We start from the raw sequence: 27,936 nt of genomic DNA, 5'->3' as shown, positions 1-27,936 counted from the left end.
TGGTTCCTTGGAGGAGATTTTAACATGATTGAATGTGCTCAGGATAAGAGGGGAGGATCTAGATTTGAATGGAAAGGGCTTGAAAGGATGCACTGGGATAGGATGGTTAATAAACTGAAACTTATTGACCCTATTGCTGGTCGTAAGGATGAACTTAAGTCTATTTGGTTTACATGATGTACTTACCAACAGCATAATAGGAGAGCGTATTGCAGATTGGACAAATTTTATTTCAGTAAGGACTTCTTTGAGATTCACAGGGATTCTAAGGGGGAGAAATATTTTGTTATTCCATATACATTGTCTGACCATCATCCTATTCAAATTACCCTAGGTTTCTCTAACAATAATGCAATTCTACATTCTCATTCTGACTCCTATATCCTGAATACTAGACTACTAGAAGATGAGGACATCAGATGTGCCATAGGCTTTATAAGGGTTTTTAACAAAGTCAACAGTGCCTCACTCTTGTGCTGTGAGAAATGGAGTCAGAACATTAGGAGATGGAAGAATTTGTGCCAAACTGTAGGAAAGAAAAAAGCTAAGGACAGTAGGAGATTGGAGGTGCATTGGCAATAGGCCCTATCTAAGGCAACGTTTGAGCTCCAGGCCAATCCGGAGGATGAACAACTTACTCATAATCTCATCAGCACTAAGGCTACTCTGAGAAAGATTCAAAATGCTAAGATTATGGGATGGAAGACAAGAGCCAAACTTAGGTGGCTTGACTCAGGTGACAAAGGCTCTAATTTTTTCTTTCAAATGCTTAAGATTAAGGAGGCTAAAGATAGGATTTTCAGCATTTAGGAGGATAATAGAAATTTCACTGATCCTAAGGAAATTCTTGACTAGTTTGCTCAGAATTACAGAACTATCTTAACAACTGAAAACATGGGGGTTGAGCGTGATAGGGTAAGAGAACTAATTAAAAGACTTGTCCCGAAATTGATGAATGAGGAGGATTGCTCCTATGTTGGAAAACCTATATCTAAGGAGGAGATAGAATATGCTATTACATCTCTAAGCAATGACAAATCTCTGGGATCGGATGGGTTTCCAATCAAGTTCTACAAGGCTAATATTAACTGGATTTCTGATGATTTGTTGGAACTATATGAGGAAGCATTTGACAGAGGCACTCTTGGTAAAGATATCAATTCAAGGTCTTATTAAGTTGATCCCAAAAGAGGGAGACAAAACACTGATTAGAAATTGGAGGCCAATTACCCTACTTAATGTTTCTTATAAGATCCTGGCCAAGGTGGCTGCTGCCAGGTTGGAGAAGATCCTCCCCAAAATCATTAGTCTCACCCAAACTGGCTTTGTTGAGGGAAGGTACATTCTAGAAAACCTTATCACTTGTTGGGAGTCATTGAATTGGGCAAAGAATACAGGACAGAATGGAGCTATGCTACCGATTGATTTTGAGAAGGCTTATGATAGGATTGAATGGGGATTTATTCTTCAGATGCTTGACAGTTTGGGTTTCTCGGGTTCCTTTTGCCAGTTGGTTCAGACCATATTATGTGATGCTAATGCTATGGTGGAAGTGAATGGTCTGAGGTCAGACAGCTTTCCTCTCTCTAGATCCATTAGACAAGGTTGCTCCTTAGCTCCAGCCTTGTTTGTTATTGTTGTTGATGCTCTTTGTTATCTTGTCAAGACAATGAAATCACCCCTAGGGTCAAAGGGATATGTCTTCCTAATAAGGAAGAAGTAGTTAATGTTCAGTTTGTTGATGACACTGCAATTATGATGGCTCTAGAGGAAGGTAACATGGTGGCCTTGTTAGAAAACATTGATATCTTTTGTAAGGCTTCTAGTAGTAAAGTGGCCCTTCATAAATCTTGTCTTCTTGGTTGAGAACATACCCCCCCATCATGGCTTTCTAGATTCTCAATGAGGTTGGGTGGGCCTAAATAGATTGTCAGATATTTGGGTATCCCTTTCTCAGTTGCCCCTAACTTGAAAGAGATGTGAGAGTGGATAAGGAACAAAATTGACAAGAAGCTTTCCAAATGGAACAAGAACTTTCTTTCATTGGCTGGTAGGTTTCAGGTTTGTCAAAAAAGTGCTCTCCTCATATAATATTTACTTTTCTTCTGCTTGGTTGTTCTGCAAATACCAATTCAGTCACCTTCAGAAGCAAATTAGAGATTTTTTGTGGTCTGATGGAAAGGACAATAAAAAACTGCATGCGGTCAGGTGGGACTGGTGTGTCCTAAAAAAGGATATTGGAGGGATGGGACTTAAGGATCTCAGGACTCAAGGGATAGCCCTAGCCTCAAAATGGATCTTTAGGGCTATTTGTGGAGATGAGCCTTGGAAGGTTTTGATTAGACAAAATATCTTGATGTCTGCTCCTAAGAGGGCTAAAAAATGGAAGGGCCTCCCTTTCTGTGATTTGATTGCAGGCAAATTTGAAATCTCCCCCTTTGGAGCTGATGTATTAAAATCTCTATGGAAAGCTTGGGAGGTTTTGAAACATTACATCGGAAACAATGAGTGCTTCAAGAATAATAATTGTTTCTCAACTGATAGATCCATTTGGTGGAATATTGTTCATAAGGATAAGCCTCTTGCTACATTACAAGGTTGTTCGGCTTTAAAATGGCATAACAGTGGCATAAGGACTTTTGAGGATATCTTCCATAATGGCTCTTTGATCACATGGGAAGCTTTGGCTTGCAGATTCAAGGTGCCCTCCTCTCAGTATAGGACCTATGCTGTCCTGAAATATGCTCTCTCCCCCTTCACCACACACTATCTTGTTACCTCCTCCCTAGCCTACCCTTCCTCCTTTTGTTGGCATGATAGCTCCCCCCTTCCTTGCATCAAAGCTAAACTGTTTATGATACTCCGAAAGACTCTTCCATTGTTATTGACCACCTTAATTCTATGTGGAGTTTGGATTGGAATAAGGAACAATGGATCAAATCTCTTGATAGAAGATGGGTTGGCCCTGCTGAACCTAAAAGGATTTTTTTTGTTTGGAGGTTGTTGTTGCATAGACTCCCCTTGAAGGATGTTGATGGAAATTTATACCAGTGTCAATCTTGCCGCTTACCAGAAACTGTCCAACATGTGTTCTTTGACTGTTACTTTGCCAGAGAAATCTGAAAAATGTTTGGTTTTGATTTTGAGGCTAAGAGTATTGCCTATATTGATGTTATCCTTGGCTACATTAAATGCTGCAAGAAATTAGCTAACTCATTTTGGTCTTGCCTTTCTTTGGAAATTTTATGGTTGATATGGAAGTTTTGCAATGATGAGGTTTTTAATGGTAGGAGTAGGAATCTTACTGAGTCTCTGAGGAGACTCATTTTGCATCTTATTGCCATGCAGGTTTCTGTTGTTATCAGGTTGGATGAAGAGAAATTTGATCAATGGCTGGAGGATGGTACTATTCTTGTTTTCATCAAGGAGATCTCATGGATTTACATGGGACCGAGATGACCACAAGAAGACCCCATTAGACCAGGCCCTGATGAACTTCATGCATCATCTTGAGGAGAGGCAAGTTAGAGCAGACCTGATCAGGTAAGAGGAGGAGCAGATTCAGCAACGGGTAGTACACCCGCACAAGGAGCAGATTTTGAACGGGTTGCTTGGATCCCCCCTTGGGAAAAAACAGTCATCCTTTGGGAGAGATCGATTTCTGCTAAGTTTGTGTTGAGTTTTTTTCTGTGATGTATTTTGCTATCTATTTTAAAGGGTACTGATGTAAAACTATATGTAATGTTAGCTTTGTATTGTGATATGACTCTCATATAAAGCTGATATCGGACTAGCACGCCCTCCATGTGTGTAATCATGTAAAAACTCTGCTATTTTGGCTCTCTTATACTTAATAGAAAAAAAAAATCTTTTTATTTATTGCTGACCAACCTAGCTAATTTGGGCACATGACAATCCTCCCTTCCCCAAATTGCTTGCCCTCAAGCAATTTCAAACTCGGATGCTCAAAAATTTCCACTCCTTCATGTAGTGTCCTCTAATGGAAGATTCTTCCATTTTACCAAAAACTCCAAAATGACCTTGTTTCTCAACCTCTTTCTCTCACATCAGTTTCCCTTCGTCAACAAGTGGAGGCAACTCTAACGGATGAGTAACCTGCTATCCAAGGACCTTCTTCAGACAAGACGCATGTAAAATGTTGTGAATCCTGATGTTCTTTAAATGTTCCAACTCATATGCTACCTCACCAATCCTCCTTATGATCTTATAAGGTCCATAAAATCAAGACTTTTGACTTTTCAGCTCCACTTTCCTTGAGGAAAGATTGTCTACATTACTATAATCTCAAAAATACCATGTCTCCCATCTCAAATACCCTTTCAGTTCAATGGCAATCAACATACAGCTTCTGCTGGTTTTGGGACTGTTGTAGGATTTCTTTAAGTGCTTTCACAACATCCAAACTTTGTTGAATCAAGTCTTTAGCCCCCAGTACTCTACCATCAAAAAGAATCAAATCGATGAATGAAGTAGCATCATAACCATAAAGTACCTTGATAGGAGTCATGCCTATAGACATGTGATGGGTAGAATTGTAGCAATATTCCCCAATGTGCAACCACTTGACCCACGTTTTTTTCTGCCATGTAACATAATTTCTCAAGTAGCTTTCTAGCCATTTATTCACAATTTTAATTTGCCCAAAGTTTGAGGATGATAGCTAGTGCTTGGGGTCAATTATACGCCTATCAAAATGAAAGAGACATTGCCAAAATAGATTGATAAACCTAATATCCTTGTCACTTACAATGTTCCTTGGCAGCCCATGAAGTCTAAAAATCTCTCTAAGCAATTCAGCAATTTGTGGAGCCTTGTACTTCAAAGAAAAGGCATGAAAATGAGCATATTTAGTGAGCCTATCAACAACCACATAGATACAATCCTTACCTTGCATCTTTGGGAGGCCCATAATGAAATCCATGGAGATACTCTCCCATTTCTAATTTGGCATGGGCATGGGCTGCAAGAAACCAACTGGAAATACATATTGTATTTTGTTTTGTTGAAAAAACCAAACACTTCCTAACATGCTTCAACACATCATTATTGAGCCCCTTCCATGAAAAATGTTCCCTTGCTTGTATGTCTTTTAGTAACCTAAAATCCCAATCTTTGTAGAAGATGAGCTCATCATTCACCTCAAATCTATCATCTTGCAACTTTCCATCTAGAATGTCCATAGCAATTGTATTCTTAACATATTCAGCCATTATAAAAGCCTTCCAATCAACAGATATATAAGTCATAGAGCAAAAGTAAGGTTTCCTAGATGGTGCATCAGTCATCACATTATTTTTTCTCTTAACATATTCAATGTCAAAATCATAAACTTATAGTTTGCTTGCCCATTTCAGCTGTCTATCATAAAAATCCTTTTGTTAGGAGATTTTTCAAGCCACTATGAGTCTATTTTTACCACAAACTTCCCACAAACTTCCCACAAACTACCCAAATTTGGCTAGTGCACACATGATGGCCAACATCTCCTTGTCATAAGTAGAGAAGATCCTCTATGTCTACCTTTGCTTCCCAATCTCAAATGCTATGGGGTGACTATTCTGCATCAAAACTGCTCCAATCCCTCTCCTAAAGCATCACATTCTAGAACAAAAGGAAGCAAGAAATCAGGAATAGCCAAACGAAGACTTGCACTCATTACCTCCTTGATCTTGTCAAAAGCTCTTTGTTTTGAAGGGCTCCAAGAGAAAGATCTGATCTTTGTCAAAATTGTCAATGGGGCTGCAAGCTATGAGAACCCCTTAGCAAACCTCCTATAGTAACTGCAAACTCCCACAAATCCTCTCACAAGTCAAATTCTTTGGTCTAAGCTTATCTTGTATTGCCTTTATCTTTTCACATCCACGCTAATCCCTTGGGCACTAATCTTAAATCCCAAATATAATATCTCATTCAAACCAAACTCACATTTGGAATGAATGTTGCTAAAATATGCCAAGCACCTCATATGTGTGCCTCATGAGATCCTACCATGCCCTACTAAAAATCAAGATGTCATCAAAGAAAACTACAACAAAATTCCTCATTTGTAAAATTAATACCTGATTCATGAATGACTAAAAAGTGGCGAGTGCATTGGTCAACCCAAATGGCAAGACCAAGAACTCATAGCGTCCTTCATGACATCTGAATGTTGTCTTTTGCACATCCTCATCTCAAACACTTATCTAATATTACATCAATCATAAGTCAATCTTGGAAAAGTACACCACACCATGAAACTCCTCTATCAACTCATCATTCTTGGGTATGTGGTCACAACTTTTTATTGTCTTTTTGTTGAGGGCTCTATAGTTGATGCACCTCCTCATAGTCTCATCATTTTTTTACCAACACCACAAACAAAGCAAATGGACTAGAACCAAGTTATATGTGTTCTATGTCCAATAGTTCCTTAATTGCCTTCTCAGTCTCTTCCTTGTATCTCCTTGGGTGTTGATAAGATGTAGTGATGTAGTGATGACAAGTTTTTCCCCTTCCTCAAGCTCAATCACATGCTACAAGCCCTTATCTAGTGGTAATCCTAGAGGAATTTCATTGAATATGTAATGTAATGTCCCCTCTCGAAATTACCTTATATTTTGTCCTAAATTCACAAATCCAAAATGAAGCAAGAGTATAATATAGTTAGAGATATGACCCTCACCAAAGAATAAGATGAGATAAGTTTATTTTGGAAACCTGCAATCAAGTTAGATAACAATAAAGATATAATTCATGAGATACAACCATTTCTAGGACTAAGAGAAAAAATATTATAACACATAACAAATCTAAACTATTATGTGGGGGTCCAATCATAACGAGGGTTGAGATGGGAGACATAATGAGGTGACCTAAATATCCCCTACACTAGGCCCAAGAGCGGAAACTCTATCCCCCTTGGCCTCATGTGGCCATTTGCCATCCTCATGACGTGGTGTACCTAGTAAGGTCTGCATGTCATTCCCCTCTATCATGCCATCCTTCTCACCCTCTTATGATTGAGGATACCTCTAGTTCACCTCAACAATTGATCAATATGGGGTTCATAGGGTAAACTACAATAGGTGCCCTTAAAACGACCCTCTACACTAGGCCCAAGAGTGGAAATTGTCCCCCTTGGCCCTATGTGGCCTTTATGCCATCCAAATGGAGTGGTGTGCCTAATGAGGTATCCATAGCTGTTCCCCCTCCTCGCATTCCCTTCCTCATCCTACCTTGATCGATTATTACAAATAGGAAATCATATAATTGCTCATAATATTGTTAAATGCATAGATATATATGTTATATTAGCACATAAGGATCCATATATAAATATCTGCATACAATTGATATGGATATATACATTCATATCTGCATACACATGACATCGATATATAAATATGTTAATAACTACTTCTGCATAGCACGTGAGATTAATGTCTCTGCTCAGATCAGGTCTGATCACTGCTAATGAGGATTTCTGCTGTTCATTCCATGTCCCCCGCCATTTGGAAGTCAATATATATATGGTCTGATCACTGCTAATGAAGATTTCTGCTGTTCATTCCATGTCCCTGCCCATTTGGAAGTTCTTGAATGGAAGGACATGTCCCTTCCCATGGGTATCTCTTTGCAAAGGTGGCAACCCTTGATATCCTTTGTCTTTTAATAACTGCTGCCGTGATTGCACCTCCTCAATAGTTGTTAATAACACATATTAATGTAAACATGTATCCTTAATCTCTTTGCTATATATATATCCTTCTTGGATGGAAGGACATGTCCCTTCCAACGGGTATCTCTTTGCAAAGGCGACAACCCTTGATATATCCTTTGTCTTTTAATAACTGCTGCTGTGATTGCACCTCCCCAATAGTTGTTATTAACACATATTAATTTAATCATGTATCCTTAATCTCTTTGCTGCTGTGTTAACTTGCAAATGGATTGCTGAGTATATTTATATGCAGATTTAGTTAACATCGCTGCCTTTTAGAATACGAGCACCAAAATAATAGATGATCCGCTGTCTCTTCATTTTCCTTGCATAGGATGCATACGCTCGGACCAGCAATTCCAATAGTTCTCAACCTGTCCCCTGTTAGTGTGCGACCGTGCAAAGCTGTCCATAGGAATGCGCCTGCCTTGGGCAATACCAATTTATGCCAACACAACTCCGAAGGCCATTCCACATTTCGTATTCTACTTCTAAGGATCTCGTATCCCAAATTGACCTTATATTTTCCAGTTTTAGAGGCACTCCATAGTAACCACTCCATATATATGCTTGTTTGGCATATATGGAAGGAAAGAAACAGAAGAGTATTAATGAGGAAGCTCTGTCTTATGATACGCTAATCCATAAAATAAAAGGAGCCATAGAAGAAGTCATCAATGTGAAAGTAGTGGGTAGAAAGTATAGTTCGTATTCTTCTTGGAACAAAGAGATGGAAAGACACTGGAACTTAACGAAAATTAGCAGATACAAGCTAATGGATAAGAAGCAGAACAGAGCCAATATAGTCTGGACACCTCCAACATCAGGAAACTTCAAGATTAATTTTGACGGAGCTAGCCGAGGTAATCCGGGTAAATCTGGATACGGTGCCATTATAAGGAACGAATTTGGCAACCTTTTTGGGGCAAATTACGGCCCATTGGGAATTAACACAAACAACATGGCAGAAATGACAGGGTTGTTAGCTGGGTTGGAATGGTGTGTGGCCCGTGGCATTCAGGATGTAGAAGTTGAGGGAGATTCGCAAATTATTCTGAATGGGATTTCAAAACAGAATTTTGAAAATTGGAAATTGGAGGCGGTACGCCCCAAAATCCAAAGAATATGCGTAAGTTTAAACAAGTTCACCCTTAAACACATCTACTGAGAGGGCAACTCGGCGGCGGATTGGCTGGCTAACAATGGTATCAACTGTGATGGCCCAACACAGTTGACAGAAAAGGAGGAGCTACCGGACGGATTGGTAGAGATCCTTGCTGCAGACAAAATCAGATTTCCTAAAACTAGAATCGGATGACAGAGATTTTCTGAGGCAAGCAGGGTGTATCGAGGATAAGCGTTAAGGATTCAATAATGCCGCGATAGCACATAGAACTCTAGGCTTGTCACATCTGACAACAGTTCTCAATGAAAGCTGATAGACAGAGACTAAATGCAGAGACGTGAGAAAAGATACTGTTCGGGTACCAATAATAGACGAAAATTGAAACTGAGGGCTCTAGGAAGCGATTGATGGTTGGGTCACATGGCTCCCAAATTGCTCAGTTAGTTCAGAAAAGGAACTATCCGAAAAAGATTTGATATCAGAGAGAAAGATTTTAGTAGGTTTCGAACAAAGATTGAAATTGCCAAATCATTCTCCATCTTTTTAAGGCGAATGTGAAGGACTTTTTGCCAAGTGGTTATCTGGGTGAGGTCTCAGGGGAGATTAGTAGGTTTAGTGTTGAACATGGCTTTTTTTGGAAGGGTCAGCTGTGTTAACTGTGAAAATGCATTGATCGCACAGTTAAGAAATTTGTTCAATACCGAAGAGTATGTTTATGATTCCGACAGACACTCGTGTGATGCTCTGGTGTTTGTGGGCATTACCTTAAATTCCGACAAACACTAGTGTGATGCTCTGGTGTTGGAAGCCGTCCTCCTTCCTTTGGCAGATATCATTGAAACGAAGGAGCGAGTGGTTGAATTATTAGCAGGTTCCATTAAACCCTTCATAGCAGGCACGGTTGCAGAAGCCATTTTGGGTTTGGAGGAAGAAGTCAGAGTTAGTATACTGAGGGTATATTTTCATGTTGAAAATTATCTTCGTTCGGACTTAGAGGAAGAAGAAGAGAGCGAAGATGACGATACTGAGAAAGGAGATGACATCGAGAGCAATGAAGGAGGAGAGGAGGCCTCTGTAAACAGTGAGGAGATTCACGATATGGCCCGCAAAGAAGTGTGGAGGGAAGAGCAGGAAAGATTGAAGACATTTGGGGATGAGGCATGGCAAATTTTTAGATGCGCTGTCTTTAATGGAAACATGGAACCATTTCATAGGATTACTGAGTGAGATGATTGGTGGCTTCCAGAGAGCTCCACCCACAAAGCAATTGTGATTGGTGAGTATGCTGTTGTGATATATCAAGCCATAGGGGGACAGATGTAACCCCAGGGTTGTGAAGGTCCTCTTGAGGAAACTTTTGGCTGAAGTGGAAGGATTAACATTATGTGTCTATTATGCAAAGTATATTATATATGTATTTGGATAGATGTAGTTGGTTTTTTGGGTCCTTGAATGTCAAAGGCAATGTAATCTCTAAATTTTTCAAGTAATATAGGGAGCTATCCACATAAATGATAGTACTTATCGATTAAAAAAAAAAAAAAAAAAAAAACATCGCTGCCTTTTAATTATTGCTCCTAAAACTGATTCCCTTTTTCATTACAAATGCTGCCCTTTACATATATGATTAACTTGGGCGCCAAGATACTTAGGGTCGGCTTTATTTTATCTTGTATTAAATCTTGCAAAGGTTGATGACCATGCTAAGGGAGTTAGCCTCTATAATCATTCCCTTGGGTATGCCTTCATTTGATTAATTGTTACTAGTACTATTATTTATTTATTCCTCTACTCGGCCTTAATCATTGTCTTAACCTAGTTCGACTTCCATTTTTTAGTTACTCATGTTTCTAGTGCTGCGATTTGTATTTATAAAGTCCTAACCTTGGGCAGGACTATTGAGACAAGGACTAGCTAGGACTCGAACCTAGGACCTTCCATACGCTGCTGGAGTGCTCTAACACTAAGCTATTGGCCCCTCTTGGACCAGTCCATCGTCGGTCCGGGTGTGGCTTATTTCCAACACCAACACCCCCCCTTAAGACACACCTCTTATGTGCGTGGGGCTCTTAGCCTAGACCTGGCTCTGATACCATGTTGAGACAAGGAACAGCTAGGACTCGAACCAGGACCTTCCATACGCTCCTGGAGTGCTCTACCACTGAGCTACTGGCCCCTCTTGGACCAGTCCATCGTCGGTCGAGGTGTGGCTTATTTCCAACACCGACAGGGACATGACAAAATACTTTGCTTTGTTTATCCAAGATGGTTTAAATATCAACATGGTAACACTTCCCACCCTTGGATGGACCTATATCTGTAATTAGACACTTTGTTGCCCAAGCCACTTGGTCCCTTTGAAAGATTCTATCCATCCTTTTGGCAAAAACCACCATAGGGTCCACATTGGAAAAACCACAAAGAACCATCTCCTTCCCATTAGATTTGAGCTTCAACTCCATGATTTAATAACTCTTTGTGACAATTTATTCAACAAGTGAGTGCAACCATTGCACTCTAAACACTAACTCTCTCGCCAATACCAATTACATAGATATCATTTTGTATTTTGTGTCCTCCCAGAGTGAACTCCAACTACTAAATCCTTCGGTTGCAAGGAATAGTACACTTGTCTGCCACTATAATGTTAAACCCTTCAAAGCCTTATGTCCTCAATCCCATTTTATCTACTAACCCTCATCAATGAAGTTGTGAATGGACCCATCAATCAAAATTGTCACCCTTTGTCCTTGTAAAACTCCTCTAACAAACAAAGAATGATATTTCAGTGTCCCTAATAGTGTTGCAAGCGTGTTGCCTAGATGCTCTCCTCCGTGGTCTTCTTGCTTTGCCTCATCCACAACAACCTTAGGCTCAGGCTCATCTACCTCTGAATCCTCATCAAACACTACTATATAATGTACTTGACCCTTCCCCAAACACCTATGACTTGGATGTCTGCATCTCTACAGGTGAAGCATAACTTTTTCCTTCGAAGCTCATTCTTGGATTCCTCAACCTTGTTTGGCTTTGTGGGTAGTGCCTTCCATGGAGAGAAAGTCTTTTGAGGAAGCTTGCTTCTTGTGTTGAACCAATGGAGCATTCTTGGAGTAAATTTGTTTTTGGCCACTAAATCGTCCAAGCTTAGGGATCTCCTAATGGCCTCCTACAAGGAACTCGGATCAAATGCCCTTACCAAACCCTTGAGTGGTTTGGAAAGGCCATCTACAAAAAGAGCCGAATCTCCTCTTGGTCACATCTAGAACCATTATTGATAGCCTCTAAAATTCTGCGACACAATGCTCCATGGTACCCTCTTGCTTTAACTGTGCTAGCTCTCTAAAGTGAATTTTTGGATCCTTACTTTAAAATCTCTCCGGCAATCTTTGCCTGAACTCTTCTAAGGTATTAATTGAGTCATGTCCTTGGGTCACCATGCTATAGTACCACCACTAATAGACTACCCCTTTGAGATGCAAAGTGACAAACTCGATGACTTCTTCAAACATGGGGTTCAAAAAGAAATATTTATCCAATTTTTGCAACCAAGCTCTAGTAGAATAACTTCCCGAACCATTAAAAGTAGGCATCATAATCTTCCCCAAACAATGTTCAATGACTCTTATGGGGTTGTGTTGTGACGTTTTCACACATCGCCCCATTGCAAATGGGGACCCATGTTTTTTTTTGCCTTTTAGGGTTTGTTTTCTGAGTTTTTTAGGGTTTTGTTAGCTAGCCTTTGCATTTTGAATGCTGTCGGGAGATCACATGGATAGCAAGTCCGGCTTGAGTGAGGTCCTGATCCTGAAATTTGACTAAGTCTAGAATGTCCTGATCCTGAAATTTGACTAAGTCTGGAAACTGAAAAAACCTCCAAAAACTAGATTTTGCAATATAACTCCTGGAGGTCTGAAACCACTCTCAAACATCCTGAAAGTATATATGGAATATAACTTAAAGTATAAGAATGTTTCTTCTTTCTTATACTTAAATGTTATATTCCATAAAAATTATCCTGATTGAGAGTGCGAAAAGTCAAATTTCGCTCGTGTCCTTCTCCAAGGGTCCAGAGCGAAAAGCGCTCCTGTCCCTCTCCAAGGGACCAAGGCGAATCGCTCCTGTCCCTCGCCAAGGGTCCAGAGCGAAAATGCTTAGTTGAGCCATTCCTGACCTTGTTTGGACGAATCGAGACATCAAAGGCATGGTGAAGGACGAAATGAGCATGATAGAGCATCCAGACTTGATCAAAAACAATGAAATGATGAAGTTTTTGCCTAGAGGGTCAAATTCGCTCCTGTCCCTCCCTGAAGGACCAGAGCGATATTCTTCATAGGACAAAATTCAGGCAAAGATCAAGGCAAGTTTGTGTTTGATGGCAAGGAAGACGATGAAATGAACTCATTGAAGACAAATTGAAGATTTTGAAACGTCAGCAAGGACCCAAAATGCCTAGTTCGCTCCTGTCCCTCAGGAAGGGACCAGAGCGATTTTTGTTATAATTGATTTTCTTGCCAAGTTGCAGACGATATCAAGGCATGGATGAATGGGGTAGAGCATGACGAGTCCGTTGAATATAAATTTGGGACCTGACAAAGTGGAATGAAGGCCACAAGGGATGGATCGCTCCTGTCCCTCTCCAAGGGACCAGGGCGATACAGTGGTTCAAGGCCGTTCCTCCAAGTTCAAGACCTTCTAAGACAAGGAACGAGGGTGGCAAGGACATTTCAAGACATCTTCATCGAGCACAAGCACTTAAAGGTCATCACAATGAAGAGATTTACACTCTAAGACCCAAATCGCTCCTGTCCCTCAGGAAGGGACCAGAGCGATATCTCTATAATGGCGTAAATTTCAAAAGGCAAACAAGTTTCGAGCAACCAAGAGGGTCGAAAGGACATCATTTCACGTAATGAAGATGATTGCAAGTTGGTAAAAACAAGAACAAGCACATAATGATGAACTTCGCTCCTGTCCCTCAGGAAGGGACCAGAGCGATGTTGGATATATTGGCCACTTCATGCAAGATTTACGTAAGGTCAAAGTTTTGCGAGATTGTAGAAGGTCCATGGCATGATTAGAGGGTGATACAAAAGGATTTTGAACTTAAAATGATCATCAAATTAAACATAGAGACCATATCGCTCCTGTCCCTCTCCAAGGGACCAGGGCGATTTGCTTTGGATTCTTCGTTTTGCTCCAAGTTCATGCCAAGTCAAAGCTTCGCAAGGTTATGCAGGGTTCAAGGTGTTTTTTGAAGATCACATGTAAGAGTTTTGAACGTCCAAACGTTGCTAATCAAGTTAAAGAGCTCATATCGCTCCTATCCTTTGGACAAGGACCAAGGCGATCCCATCAAAAACACTCATATTCCTTCAAAGTCAAGGCAAGGCGAGGATGGACAAGGTGAGGGACGGCGTTTGGAAGACATCACAACGAAGATTGAAGTTAAAAGTTGCCAAGATTAGAGAGAAAGACATGGATCGCTCCTGTCCCTCTCCAAGGGACAAGGGCGATGATCCCTCTAAACGTCCAAACACCTCATACAAACAAGTTGAACAAGCGTAGAAGGAACAAGCAATGAAGTTATTCGCCCTACAATGAAAGTTCGAGGATCAAAGATGCATATTGAACGTGAAAACATGGAGATCGCTCCTGTCCTTTGGACAAGGACCAGGGCGATGAACATCCAAAGGCACTTAAGCACACATGCAAGACGATCTAACTCAAAGGACCCATCAAAATGATCGATATTGAACATGGAAAGGAAGGAGATGAACGTTGAAGTTGCAAGAATCAAGACAAAAATCATGAATCGCTCCTGTCCCTCTCCAAGGGACCAGGGCGATGAGGTACGTCCCTTTCATTTTCATAATTTTGGCGCCAAATAAACATTTCAAATTTTCCTTAAATGCTAAGTTCGATAAAATTGAAAATCCTATTTAAATTAGCATTTAATATGGCGTTGATCATTTATTAATTATTTTGCCTTTATTAAAAAATCGAAATTTATAAATTAAAAACGAAAGGCATTTAATTAATTATTAATTAATCTATAAAAAATCGAATTGGAGCGCTTTGGCATGTAGGTCGGCCTTGTTATTTAATTAAAAATCATTTAAAAATCGTTCAAAATTGCTATATTTTATCAAGTCGGCCTAAGGGATGAATTGAGGTGCAAGCGCTATATATAGGGGGGTGAAAACTATTATTTTCACATCATTATTTTTATCCCTCTACATGCGAATTAAGGAGAAAGAAGATAGTGCGAAGTGTGCTTGAAGGGGTGTGAATTCCATTCAAACCAAAGGTGGCGCTAATACATCAAAGGTGGTGCGATACTTCATTTGAGTGAATTTGCCAAGAGTTGAAGACCACATCAAGGGCGAACTTGAAGATCACGTTGAAGACAAAGGTGGCGAAGTTGATCTTTTGAGGAGATAACATTGAAGATCATTTATACCTCAATTTTGCCTAGGCAAATTCTTTGTTTTGCATGTTAGAATTAAGCTCTCAAAAGAGGTATGGCGATGTGATCCCTTGTTTTGAATTTTGATCGTCATTGCCTTAAAATTTGAATTTTTGAAATTTTGAATTCCAGTAGCCCAATTGTTTTTTAGGAAATAATAACTCAAGGATTTATTATGAAGTTTCCTAAAAAATTAATCTAATCTATGTTATATATTGCAAAATCATGTTTCTAATTTTGAAATGTTGTGTAGGCATCAAATGGAGATCTCATCAAGGAAAATCAAGTCGGATCAAGGACGGTCTTCTCAAGGACGATCAAGCCAGGACAGGGGCGACCTCTTTCAATCCAGCGTTCCAAGGCAAGGTACATCATCATCCTGCACATCAAGGACACAAGGAGTTAGAACAAAGGGCTCGTTGAAGAAGTAAATAGTTCCAGATGAATTAATTAAAGCAAGCTTCTCAACAACATCAAGTTGAATATTTACCAAAGTTACAAGTGTCAGATGAGGTGGCGTCCTAGTCATCATTTCTCCAATCAGTGTGGTCCACCTCAGCATGTCCAGATTCAATGTACTTAACTCATGGAAGGTGGCACAAACTCCGATGTACCTACCCCGGCTATCCATTGGTCGATTTTTCTAGAAGGGACATGTGTCCAAGCAATACAATTTTGTCATTGGTCAAGCATTAAATGTTATGTAATGGTTGTAACAAACCCTAATTAGGGTTTTCATTGTTGAATCTTGGCCATTGATCTTGAATTGATCTAAGCCATCAAATTGTATTGTGGGCACTATATAAGCCCAGGCATTTCATTTGTAAAGGAATGAGCAATAGCTAGAGAGTTAGAAGATAGAGAGTAGTTAGAAATTGATAGAATAGTAATTAGAGTAGAATAGGAGGACAAGGCAAGAAATTGTTGCCATTGATTGTAAACAAATTCCATTTTCATTGAAGTAATGGTGAAATATGTCGTTTTCTTGCAATTTGCATGGTTTCTTGTTGAGTCTTCAATCTTAGATGGTAGATGATTAGATGAATGGAGGAAATGCGATTGATTAATGGTAGAATTCGTATATCTATACTACTAGCAGTTTGTTGATTGCAGACTTGCCTTGTGTAGTCAACTGGAATCATTCAGCCTAAACTCAATTTCAATTTGTCGCTTCTTCATTGATATGCATCAACTTGGATGGTATCTATGCCTGCGGTGATGATTTGAACATCATAAAGCTTCCCTAGAAGATCGCACTAGCCTTGTGTAGATGTTCCATTGATGTCAAAACAAGATCTAGTTAGAGTTTCATCAAAAAATCAAGTCATTGCTCCTACATTCTTAGTATTAGGATTAGATCCTCTCTTCGCCCTCCCCCCTTTTTCCATTTTTTTTAAATCTAAGTTAGTAAGAGCCTGTGTCCAGCAAAGCAGATCGGAAGTTCAATCATCAAATGTAAGTCCCCTTGTGATTCCAGCAAATCACATCATACCACTGGAGCTTGTCCACACGTAGAGACCTGTTGTGACGTTTTCACACATCGCCCCATTGCAAATGGGGACCCATGTTTTTTTGCTCGTTTTGTTCGTTTTCGCTTTGCTTTTTCTAGGGTTTTGTTAGTTTGTTAGTTGTCTGGATTTAGGGTCAAGCCTTAGGGTTTTAATTTTGTCTTTTCAAGCCAAAATCCAGTCGGTTTTGGGAGCTTTTTGATTTTCCTTTTCTAGAATGCAAATTTTGAATGCAATGAATTCGCCAGAATGGTCTAATTTTCAATTGGAATGTTGATGCAGAGCTTAAATTTGTCTAAGTGTTGAAGATGAAATGTGAATTTTTGTCCAATTGAATATTTTTGACCAAATTTTGACATTTTTGATTTTTGATCCTAGGCATCTCAAATGATTTGTTTTCGCCTTGTGAAGTGTTAAAATGTGTAAAATCATGTTATTTTGGCCTGTAGGAGCAAAATCGCTCCTGTCCCTTAGTGAAGGACGGGAGCTCGTTTTCAAATATTTTACTATTCCTGCAGGGTCAAGATGAATTACGAATTGGAAGTGATGGAGAAAGGCGAGATCTTTCCATTGAATATAAATTGAAGATTTTCATGAGCACAGAAATGCCTCCAAGGGAAAGATCGCTCCTGTCCCTCAGTGAAGGACCGGAGCTACAAATTCAATTTCGCCTTGTCCTTGCAAGATTTTGATGACTTAATGATTTGAGGACGTCCAAAGGAAGATGCTTTGCCAAATGAATATAATTTGAGATGCAAAAACGAAGGAGAATGACCTATATTGACCAAATCGCTCCTGTCCCTCTCCAAGGGACCAGGGCGAGGTACCTTGTAGCTCTCGTCCCTCTCCCAGGGACCAGAGCGATTTCCTTCATTATGCAAAATCCAGACAAAGGTCAAGGCAAGTTTACGTTCAAAAACAAGGAAAAACATGAGATAAATGCGTTGAATATAAATTGAAGATTTTTGGGACGTCCATAACAGTGCTAATTGCCTAAATCGCTCCTGTCCCTCAGTGAAGGACCGGAGCTACAAATCCAATTTTGCTTTGTCCTTGCAAGATTTTAACGTCTTGACGATGTGAGAAGGTCCAAAGAGGTACATTTTATCAAATGAATATAACTTGAAGTGCTGTCGGGGAGATCAACAGGGTAGCAAGTCCGGCTTGAGTGAGGTCCTGATCCTGAAATTTGGCTAAGTCTGGAATGTCCTGATCCTGAAATTTGACTAAGTCTGGAAACTGAAAAACCTCCAAAAACTAGATTTTGCAATATAACTCCTGGAGGTCTGAAACCACTCTCAAACATCCTGAAAGTATATATGGAATATAACTTAAAGTATAAGAAAGAAGAAACATAGAAGGAAATGTCACTTATACTTAAATGTTATATTCCGTTAAAATTGTCCTGATCGAGAGTGCGAAAAGTCAAATTTCGCTCGTGTCCTTCTCCAAGGGTCCAGAGCGAAATGCGCTCCTGTCCCTCTCCAAGGGACCAAGGCGAATCGCTCGTGTCCCTCACCAAGGGTCCAGAGCGAAAATGCTTAGTTGAGCCATTCCTGACCTTGTTTGGACGAATCGAAGACATCAAAGGCATGGTGAAGGACGAAATGAGCATGATAGAACATCCAGACTTGATCAAAAACAATGAAATGATGAAGTCTTGCCTAGAGGGTCAAATTCGCTCCTGTCCCTCACTGAAGGACCAGAGCGAAGTTCTTCATAAGGTACGTCCTGAACAAAGACCAAGCAAATTTTATGTTCGAAGGCAAGAAAGGAGGCGAGATGAACGCGTTTAAGACAAATTGAAGATTACCAAATGCCATCAAAGGACCAAAATGCTTAAGTTCGCTCCTGTCCCTCAGGAAGGGACCAGAGCGATTTTTGTTGTAGATGATTTTCTCGCCAAATTTCAACCGATCTCAAGGCATGAATGAATGAAAGGAGGCATTGCGAATCCGTTGAATATAATTTTCGAAGGTGATGAAGTGAAATGAGGCCCACAAGAGCAAAATCGCTCCTGTCCCTCAGTCAGGGACCAGGGCGATGAGGTACGTATCTTCCCACTTTTTCATTTTTGGGCGCTAAACAAACATTTTTGAATTTATTTAAATGCTAAAATTCGATAAGTTTTGAAAATTCAATTAAATGGCATTTAAATATTGCGCTTGATATTAATTAAATTATTTTGCCTTGTAAAAAATCGAATTTGTTAATTTAAATGACAAAGGCATTTAATTAATTATTTATTAATTAATAGAAAATCAAAAGGAGCGCTTGGTATTTTATTGGTTTATAAAAGTCGGCCTTGTTATTTATTAAAAAATCATTTAATTTGCCTTATTAATTATCAAGTCGGCCTAAGGTGGTAATTGTGAGATGAGCGCTATAAAGGGAGGTGAGAATCATTATTTTCACATTATCATTTTTCATGCGATCTCAAAGGGAGAAGTGCGAAATTATCTTCAAGGTGCGGGTCTTGTCAAGGAAGGCGCAAACATCATCAAGGGAGTGCGAGTGTGTTTGAAGGAGCGAATTTCATTTCAAAACAAAAGAAGGCACTAGTTTTATCCAAGGCGAAACATCTATCCAAAGGAGAGGCGAACTTGAAGTTTCAAGTTAGGCGAACTTGCCAAGGACATTGAAGAACACATCAAAGATTCCAAGGGTGGCGAATTAATAAGGAGGACGTTCATTATCCTTCAAGATCAAGTCAAAGGCTTTAAATTTTGATTTTTGCCTAGGCAAATTCCTCATTTTGCATTCTAGAGTTAGCTCTCTCCTGAGGTATGGCGATATTGGTTTTATTGTCTTGATTTTGAATTGTTCATCGTCATTGCCTTAATTTTTGAATTTTGGAATTTTGTTTTGCCTTAGCTCAGTCTTTTTTAGGAAATGATTAATAAAGGACTTATCATTAAGTTTCCTAAAAAATTGCTCTCTAATTTATGTTATGTATTGCTAAATCATGGTACTAATTTTGAAATGTTGTGTAGGCATCAAATGGAGGTCTCTTCAAGGAAAATCAAGCCGGATCAAGGACGGTCTTCGCCAGGACGATCAAGCCAGGACAAGGGCGAACTCTTTCAATCCAGCGTTCCAAGGCGAGGTACATCATCTTCCTGCACATCAAGGACGCAAGGAGTTAGAACAAGGGCTCGTTGAAGAAGCAAAATAGATCCAGAGGAATTAATTAAAGCAAGTTTCTCAACAACATCAAGATGAATATCTACCAAGTTACAAGTGTCAGATGAGGTGGCATCCTAGTCATCATTTCTCCAATCAGTGAGGTCCATCTCAGCATGTCCAGATTCAATGTACTTAACTCATGGAAGGTGACACAAACTCCAATGTACCTACCCCGGCTATCCATTGGTCGATTTTTCTAGAAGGGACATGTGTCCAAGCAATACAATTATTTCATTGGTCAAACATTAAATGTTATGTAATGGTTGTAACAAACCCTAATTAGGGTTTTCATTGTTGAATCTTGGCCATTGATCTTGAATTGATCTAAGCCATCAGATTGTATTGTGGGCACTATATAAGCCCAAACATTTCATTTGTAAAAGGGAATTTTTAGATAGAATTAGAGAGAGTTGTAAATAGTTGAAAGTAGTTAGAGAGTAGAATAGGAGGACAAGGCAAGAAATTGTTGCCATTGATTGTAAACAAACTCCATTTTCATTGAAGTAATGGTGAAATATGTCGTTTTTCTTGCAATTTGCATGGTTTCTTGTTGAGTCTTCAATCTTAGATGGTAGATGATTAAATGAATGGAGGGAATGTGATTGATTGATGGTGGAATTCGTACATCCATACTACTAGCAGTTTGTTGATTGCAAACTTGCCTTGTGTAGTCGATTGGAATCGTTCAGCTTAAGCTCAATTTCAATTTGTCGCCTCTTCATTGATATGCATCAACTTGGATGGTATCTATGCCTGCGGTGATAATTTGAACATCATAAAGCTCCCCTTAGAAGATCGCACTAGTCTTGTGTAGATGTTCCATTGATGTCAAAACAAGACCTAGTTAGAGTTTCATCAAAAATCAATCATTGCTCCTACATTCTTAGTATTAGGATTAGATCCTCTCTTCGCCCTTATCCTTTTTCCATTTTTTTTTAATCTAAGTTAGTTAGAGCCTGTGTCCAGCAAAGCAGATCGGAAGTTCAATGTAAGTCCCCTTGTGATTCCAGCAAATCACATCATACCACTGGAGCTTGTCCACATGTAGAGACCCTACATCAAAGAACCTTGGAGTCTACCTAACTGATCCTTTATGCGAATCTTCAGCAGTTAGAGACTATTTTCTCAAGAGAGGATAAGATACCCTTAGGTATTTTATTCTGTGTATGATTGTGTACAAAATACACGTCAACAAGACCCTACATACAAGAACCTTGGAGTCATCCTAACTGATCCTTCATGCGAATCTTCAGCAGTTAGCGACTTTATTCAAGAGAGGATAAGATACCCTTAGGTATTTTATTCTGTGTTAGGCTGTGTACAAAATACACGTCAACAGGTTGCTCATCATATCTTCTCCTCTTATGCCCATTTCTTGTCTTTATATCATAATACTCCGTGAAGTTCATGTCTCGATGGATGGCTAGACTTAGAACACTGTAATCGCATGATATCTAGCAATCTCATCATCTGCATTAGGCAGTACTTATAGCTCTTCACCAAATGTCTTCTCCTTATTTTTGCAAAAAATTTGATTCTGAATTCCTTGGCTGGATGATTCACTGAAACTCTATTATTAGCAGAGTGAGTTCCTTCAACACCATTGGAATTAGATCTCCCAACGCTCCATTGCTGATTCATTTCCCTCAGAGTCCTCGCCGTCCCAGCCATAGACTCCCTTATGGAGGTTTGTAATTCTCTGGCCAGCTCTCTGTTTTCATTTCTGATGAGTTCTTGGAGGTTGATGTACTCTTTCCTTTCACCCATGGCCTCTTCCTTCCTCCTTTCCCCCCTTTGCTGGTACCTTACTTCACAATCATGCTTCTACATACACTCACAGGAAGGCAGGAAACAATGTCTCTAATGTAATGATCTTAGGGTTTCCAATTGCGAATCAATCAGATCTGATAGAATGGATTAAAACTTATGTCTGGAAACAATAGCAGAATTAACTAACACTTTAACTCTCCACAACGCAAGCACAAATCAGAAAACTCCACGCTGAATTGAATAATAAGCAGCAGTTGAGTGTTTCAATCAGTTGAAATAGGAACATGCATGTCAGAAAATTTGCTGCTGACAGAATTTAAATTGAGGGGATACCCTTCCCTGACCTGATATAGTTAACTCCCCTATGACTCTGGGCATGTCTTATGACGTACACAGACCCAGCAATCAATATTTGAGGCGTAGGACCCTCAACCATCACCTTTCTGATCGCTCTAACAGTAACACACCCTGGATCTGGGTTGTTTACCAAGGTGTAACAGCTCTCTGTTGGTCTCAAGAGCCCAGATTCATTGCTTCAACAGGTGGACAGACGGTGCACCTTCCTTCTATCTGGTTCAGATTGGGCTTCAATAAGAAGAATCATCTACAGCTCAATGTAATCTCAGTGAGGGTTTGGTGGCTATAGCAGGCAGATTGAATCACTGATTTCTGCCCTTATGCTATCTATGTCGCCCAGAGCTGGGCCTACCGATCACCCAGCACCTGAAAATGAGATAGCAAGCTGCTATTAGGTCCTGAGCATTGATCAGCCCTTCTCCCTTCAGTGCGCCAGGTGCAGCAATGATAAATCTCCAGTTGCCCAAACCTGCAACAAACTTTCAGAATAAACAGATTCGCAATGTTGAATACAGAAATGAATTATGGATGGTTAGGGTATTCATACCAACCTACTTTCACTCAACATGGATTTCAACCTGCCAGTGAAACAATAGAAAGCCATCCTCAAATCTCAGCGAGCCTATTCAGTGAAACCAAATCACCCCGATACCTGCTCAAGCTAGGATGCAAAACCATGTCAGCCACATTTGGAGAGTTAAGTCAGCTCAGATTAGGCACCAACTTGAAAATTCAAATAATTTATTTTATTTATTTGTTTTTTAAATGTCTATTTAATTATTTTATATTCAAATGACATATATTAAATGATGGGGTGTTTGAAAACAACTTTTTATTCATTGCTGACCAACCTAGCTAATTCGGGCACATGACATGATGTTGCTTTGTTTTAGCAAACTCCCCATACCTTCATGCAGTTTATGAATAAAGTACTGCACCTATGTATCAAGTTTATTGTTCATCCTAAAAGTTATATTGTTTTATGGTAAAACATAGGAGGAGAATTTGATGTTCTTTAAATGCAAATTAGTGTATATTGGACATGTCTCAGAATTGATTTTATAATCTCTGAGTGTGAGCAAGAGATTTTTATGGTCCATGAGAATGAGTGAAAAGCTTCTAAAAAAACTGTGTTTAATTTTGCATCAAAATTTTGGACCACACAACCATCTCTTGCTTTTGCTTGCATCAACATGCTTTCTCAACCTTAAAACATTAGAGGACTTAAATAGTACAATAGATGGTTGAGTGGATATCCACAAGTTAAACTTATCTAACTTAAGAGAGCAAAAATTGAGTTAAACATTTTAAATATTTGGTCAGACACAATAATATATCATGTATCTGGATAACACCGTGTAATGTTTTTAATACCTAAAATACAGAGAGGTAAGTAGAGGAGAACATAACCTCCTTAGCATGGAAAATTTAATTCAACAACCTAGCTCAAGTTGGAACATTTATCCACGATAATAACATATTACCATGACAATAAAAACACTTAAACATCTCTCCTCAAAATACTACAACATAAAAACGCTCCGAAACAAGATCAATGAGAGCTCTTAATGGTGGCCTGTACTGATGAAAACGTATATTACTTAGGATCACTTCCCACCTTATATTAGATTACCATGGAGCTCATTTAACATTTGAATAATTTTCTGTTCAAGCTCGAAATGCAATAGCAGTCCAGTTGACGTACAAGTTACAACTAAGGCTGGATAAAATCTAAACTACTTTGTTCCATCTAAAAGAAGCTTAAAATCTGCCCCAGAGGCTGCAATAAAATCTAATTCAACATCAAGCAACATAGATCCTACTAAGGCAGGCATTAAAAATATATTAAGATTACAATAAGAGAGATCAAAACTAATAACCAAACCCCAATACTGAGACACGGATGTTTCTTAATTGAATTACCATTTTAAACTTTCTAAACTTGCCAATAGCCTGCTCTAAAGATTGCAAGAAATTAGAAAACACTAAATATATATGAACACGTCAAAGATAATGGCTTATTTGAAGCAATCTTAAAGAAAAAATTAATATTCCAATCAAAACTGTCCACTAAACAGAAATCCCATCCTTGACCACAAAGAAAATAATAAAATAAAATAAAATGTATTGAACAGAATGGAATGAACTAATGCAGTGAATCATGGAGGCTATAAAACCTGTAACTAATCCTCCCTCCAACCAGAAAAAATAAGATAGAAACCAAACTAAAACAAAAAGCACGAAGTAGAATCAAGCAAACATAAGCAGTTAAACATGGGGAGCTTCACAATAAAGCTCCAGGTTCAATGTATTCAGTGCTGAAAATGGTTTAAAATTTCAAAATACCAAATCCAGATTTAGGATATAAAATCTCCAGATTAAGTGTGCAAAAAGAGAAAATATAACATCAAACTATTTGTGTTGGTGTTCATCATCACATGAGGCTGGACAACTTTGATATAAGAGATATGTACTCCCACAATGGCATTTGACATGAAGATCACTTCTGAAAAAGGAATATGACAATAAATAAAATAAAATGACTACAAAAAAGAGACACACATATGCATCAACATCAGAGGTAAAGGTTTACCAAGCAATTTTACCCACAGAAAGAATAAAATAAAATAAAAACATGTCAAATGGGGCGAGCTCAAGTGGCGAAATGTGGGAATCAGGAATTTTCATAGTGGAGCAGCAATAAATTAAATTCAGCAACAAGCATAATAAGGTGTTGAAACTCAGTATAGTACCACATCCAACTCACTAGATATGCTGTACCTTTTATATACATTATACAACTAACAGAAACATTTCTAACATGTGGTAATCTCATGACACTCTTATATGGTAGTAAAGGATTAAGCAATTGCAGGATCCTTTAGGATACCCTTAGCTCCTCTCTATCTCTACACCTTCCACACATCAATATATCCCATCCATCGTTCACATCATAGTAAGTTCAAAGGCCAGAGGTTCGAGCCCCCAGCCAAAAATCATTATTATACATTTGTAGCACAACTTACACTTTTACCAACAGCTGAAATTGTTGCGTATACCTTTGTAGCACACCTTGTGCTTTTGGCCCCAGACAAAGTCGCCACCTACTACTTTACTATTTTGGCCCCAACTAACTTCACCGCCCCTTTCTCTTTACAGCCTTACTTGGATTGGCATGTATACGAAACTATTACCTCTCCAAGGTTAGCATCCTAACACATCATTCAGCTCTACTCTCCTCAGAGTCTCTGGGTATAGAATCACAAAGGGCAAGCTGTCTGACTATGCTTGCAAGGTCACAGGATCTTCTTGCTAGAAGTCCCTTGTAACACCTACAGCGTCAGCATTTGGCAGTCTCGCACCAGATCCTCGTCTGCCTGGCCATCTAGATGGGCATCGGCACATTGAGACCCACCTTATCCTTTTGTTTGACAGGTTTATATGGAGCACGATAGGCTAGGTGCAAACCCAAACTAACTTTGACATGGGATATAATCACCTGTGTGGTCAAAACTGAAAGTTCTCCAGCATGTAAAATTTTCCCTAATCGAAATACAAATATAAAATCAAATTGAATGACCTTAACTAGTAGATCCTCAAGGAAATTACCAAATCTGCTTGACTGTTGGGTAATCCAACGGGATGCAAGTCCCTATAGTAAGAGATTACTTTAATTTGTGACACCTAGTCTGAAGGTTACTTCGCTAGGGAAACAGTATATATCCACATTGACGTGATAAAATGTTGAAATTGAGAAAAACACCACATACAATCATTGAAATCGATAAAATTACCACATACAAGAGGCAAAGTGCAGCATTTGAATTAGAGGTTACTTTGCTTGGGGAATTTGCTGATAATACTACAAAAAAAAATAATAAAAAGAATGAAGAAAAACCTTGCCTGGAATCGCCATCTGCAGACTGAATCCTCTTCTCCTCTTCGTTGCTATCCACTGCTGCATCTTTGTTGGGCTGCATCTGACTTCTACTAATCCACTGCTGCTGATGATTATTGTGCTTAATATAATTATTACTACTACTACTGCCATTATTACTGTTTCTTTGTACATACTGTTGGTGCGCACTTTTCTGCGCACCATATTGCTCCGAATTAAACTGCCCCGCCCTGCCGTTGGGAATTGTGCCACCGTTACCCTGGCCGACATATCTCCCTCTCGAATTCATCCCTACTCCCCTAATAGCAAACTCAGAAAAATGTACTTGCCAAAACCCTGAATAATATTAAAGCTCCATAAAAAATATAGGCTTTCGTTTAATTTGATGGAAGCCCTGTAATTTTCTCACAACATTTGCTGAAAGCCCTGTTTTTGCCGTTGTCGTCAACGCACTAAAAATGGCTGCTGACAGAAGCTAAGATGACACACCGTTAGAATCTCATCGAGCTACAGATCGATTCTGAGATTTCTTGTTTTACTGTTCTTTAACGGGATTGTATAGCTAGCCAATTGGCCAGCAGATCGACTCCCTCCTCGATAGTTTTGACGCCTTTCAGCAGAGGAAAATATACGAAAAAACCTGAATGAGAGGTCAAACGATGGAGAATTTTAACCTCAGAATAAATATATATTATATTAAGAAATGATTTTTTTTTATTTATGAGTCCTGACAATGAAAAATGCCATTCCAGGACCTTCGAATATTTTAGGCCTATTTACATTTAACCTTATTCTTTTGAGTCTATATAATTGTATTGAATTTAACCCGTTGTGTAATGTCGACTATAAAGATTACTAAATAGAAAACGATTCCTTATGGTTAATTTATTATTATTAATTTAATAAAAATAATAATATAATTAGACACAAATTAATATAGATTAATTAATTATTAGGTGGGTATAAATATTATGATTATTTGTAACAAATTTAATATAAGGCTTTAAATAGAAACAAATGCATGTAGTTTTGTAATCCAAAAATGTTTAAAGAAGAATCTTTTATATTTAATCATGCATATGCTCTCATGAATTATCATACATAATTAGATTCCTTCTAATGAAACAAATTCAATTGGTTTTCTTCTTAAAATTGGAGATGACTTATTAATATTCAATGTATAGGATGAATGCATTGAATATCTTTAAATACAATAACATCGCAATACCATACAAAAATTATACTTAGTAGGGGAAGAGCACCAATAGATAACATAGTTCCAATAACCGTCACCTTATTGTCATGTTAACCCCCCAATAGTCGTCATAGTGAAAACACCATTAGTAAATTTGTTTTGTACCAATAGCCGATCATTTTTTGTAATTAATTGACCCATTTGTGCACAACTATTGGAACATTTGTCCCATTTGTGTACCACTCTTAGAACATTTGTGCACCACTATTGGGACATTTGTCAACAAGTACTAGTGATTTTGAGTTGACGGTTACTGGAACATCTTTAGTTAGGTATCAGGCGACACTTTGAAATGTGTACTTTTTGACCTTTGTGCGCATCGTCACTACCCAAAAGCCAGATCAATAGCTATAAGCAGTTAAGTCGCATACGAAGACAACTAAAAAAAAAAAATCAAAATCCGATGTACCGTTTAAGATCTGTGGGTGCGCGAAGTTAACTATGATGGCTACTAGTGCTCTTCCCCTAGACCTTGAGAGGGAAAGGTTCAAATTTGAATTTTTATCTTGAAATTAAAGATACGTGAATATAATTGGGACATGTATAGGGAGAATATGCAAGCATGTGCAAATATAAGAGTGAGATAAGGGGTAGGTATATAGGAATGTGTGAATCATAATAATGGGGTAGGAGATAAATGCATAAAT

The 27,936-nt window shown here is 38.8% G+C and overlaps 1 protein-coding gene across 1 annotated transcript in view; it reads right to left on the bottom strand.

Moving 5' to 3' along the window:
* LOC131036169 (DEAD-box ATP-dependent RNA helicase 8) overlaps nt 1-26,720 on the bottom strand; it is a 102,565-nt gene extending 75,845 nt beyond the window's left edge. Inside the window, exon 1 of the mRNA XM_057967989.2 lies at nt 26,040-26,720. Within this exon, the coding sequence (XP_057823972.1) occupies nt 26,040-26,323 (284 nt within the window). The 5' untranslated portion in view covers nt 26,324-26,720. The remainder of the gene's footprint in view (nt 1-26,039) is intronic.
* Between the last annotated feature and the right edge of the window lie 1,216 nt (nt 26,721-27,936).

Source organism: Cryptomeria japonica, chromosome 10 (assembly GCF_030272615.1).
Source record: "Cryptomeria japonica chromosome 10, Sugi_1.0, whole genome shotgun sequence".
NCBI lineage: Eukaryota > Viridiplantae > Streptophyta > Pinopsida > Cupressales > Cupressaceae > Cryptomeria > Cryptomeria japonica.
This window is presented reverse-complemented; position numbering and strand designations above follow the sequence as displayed.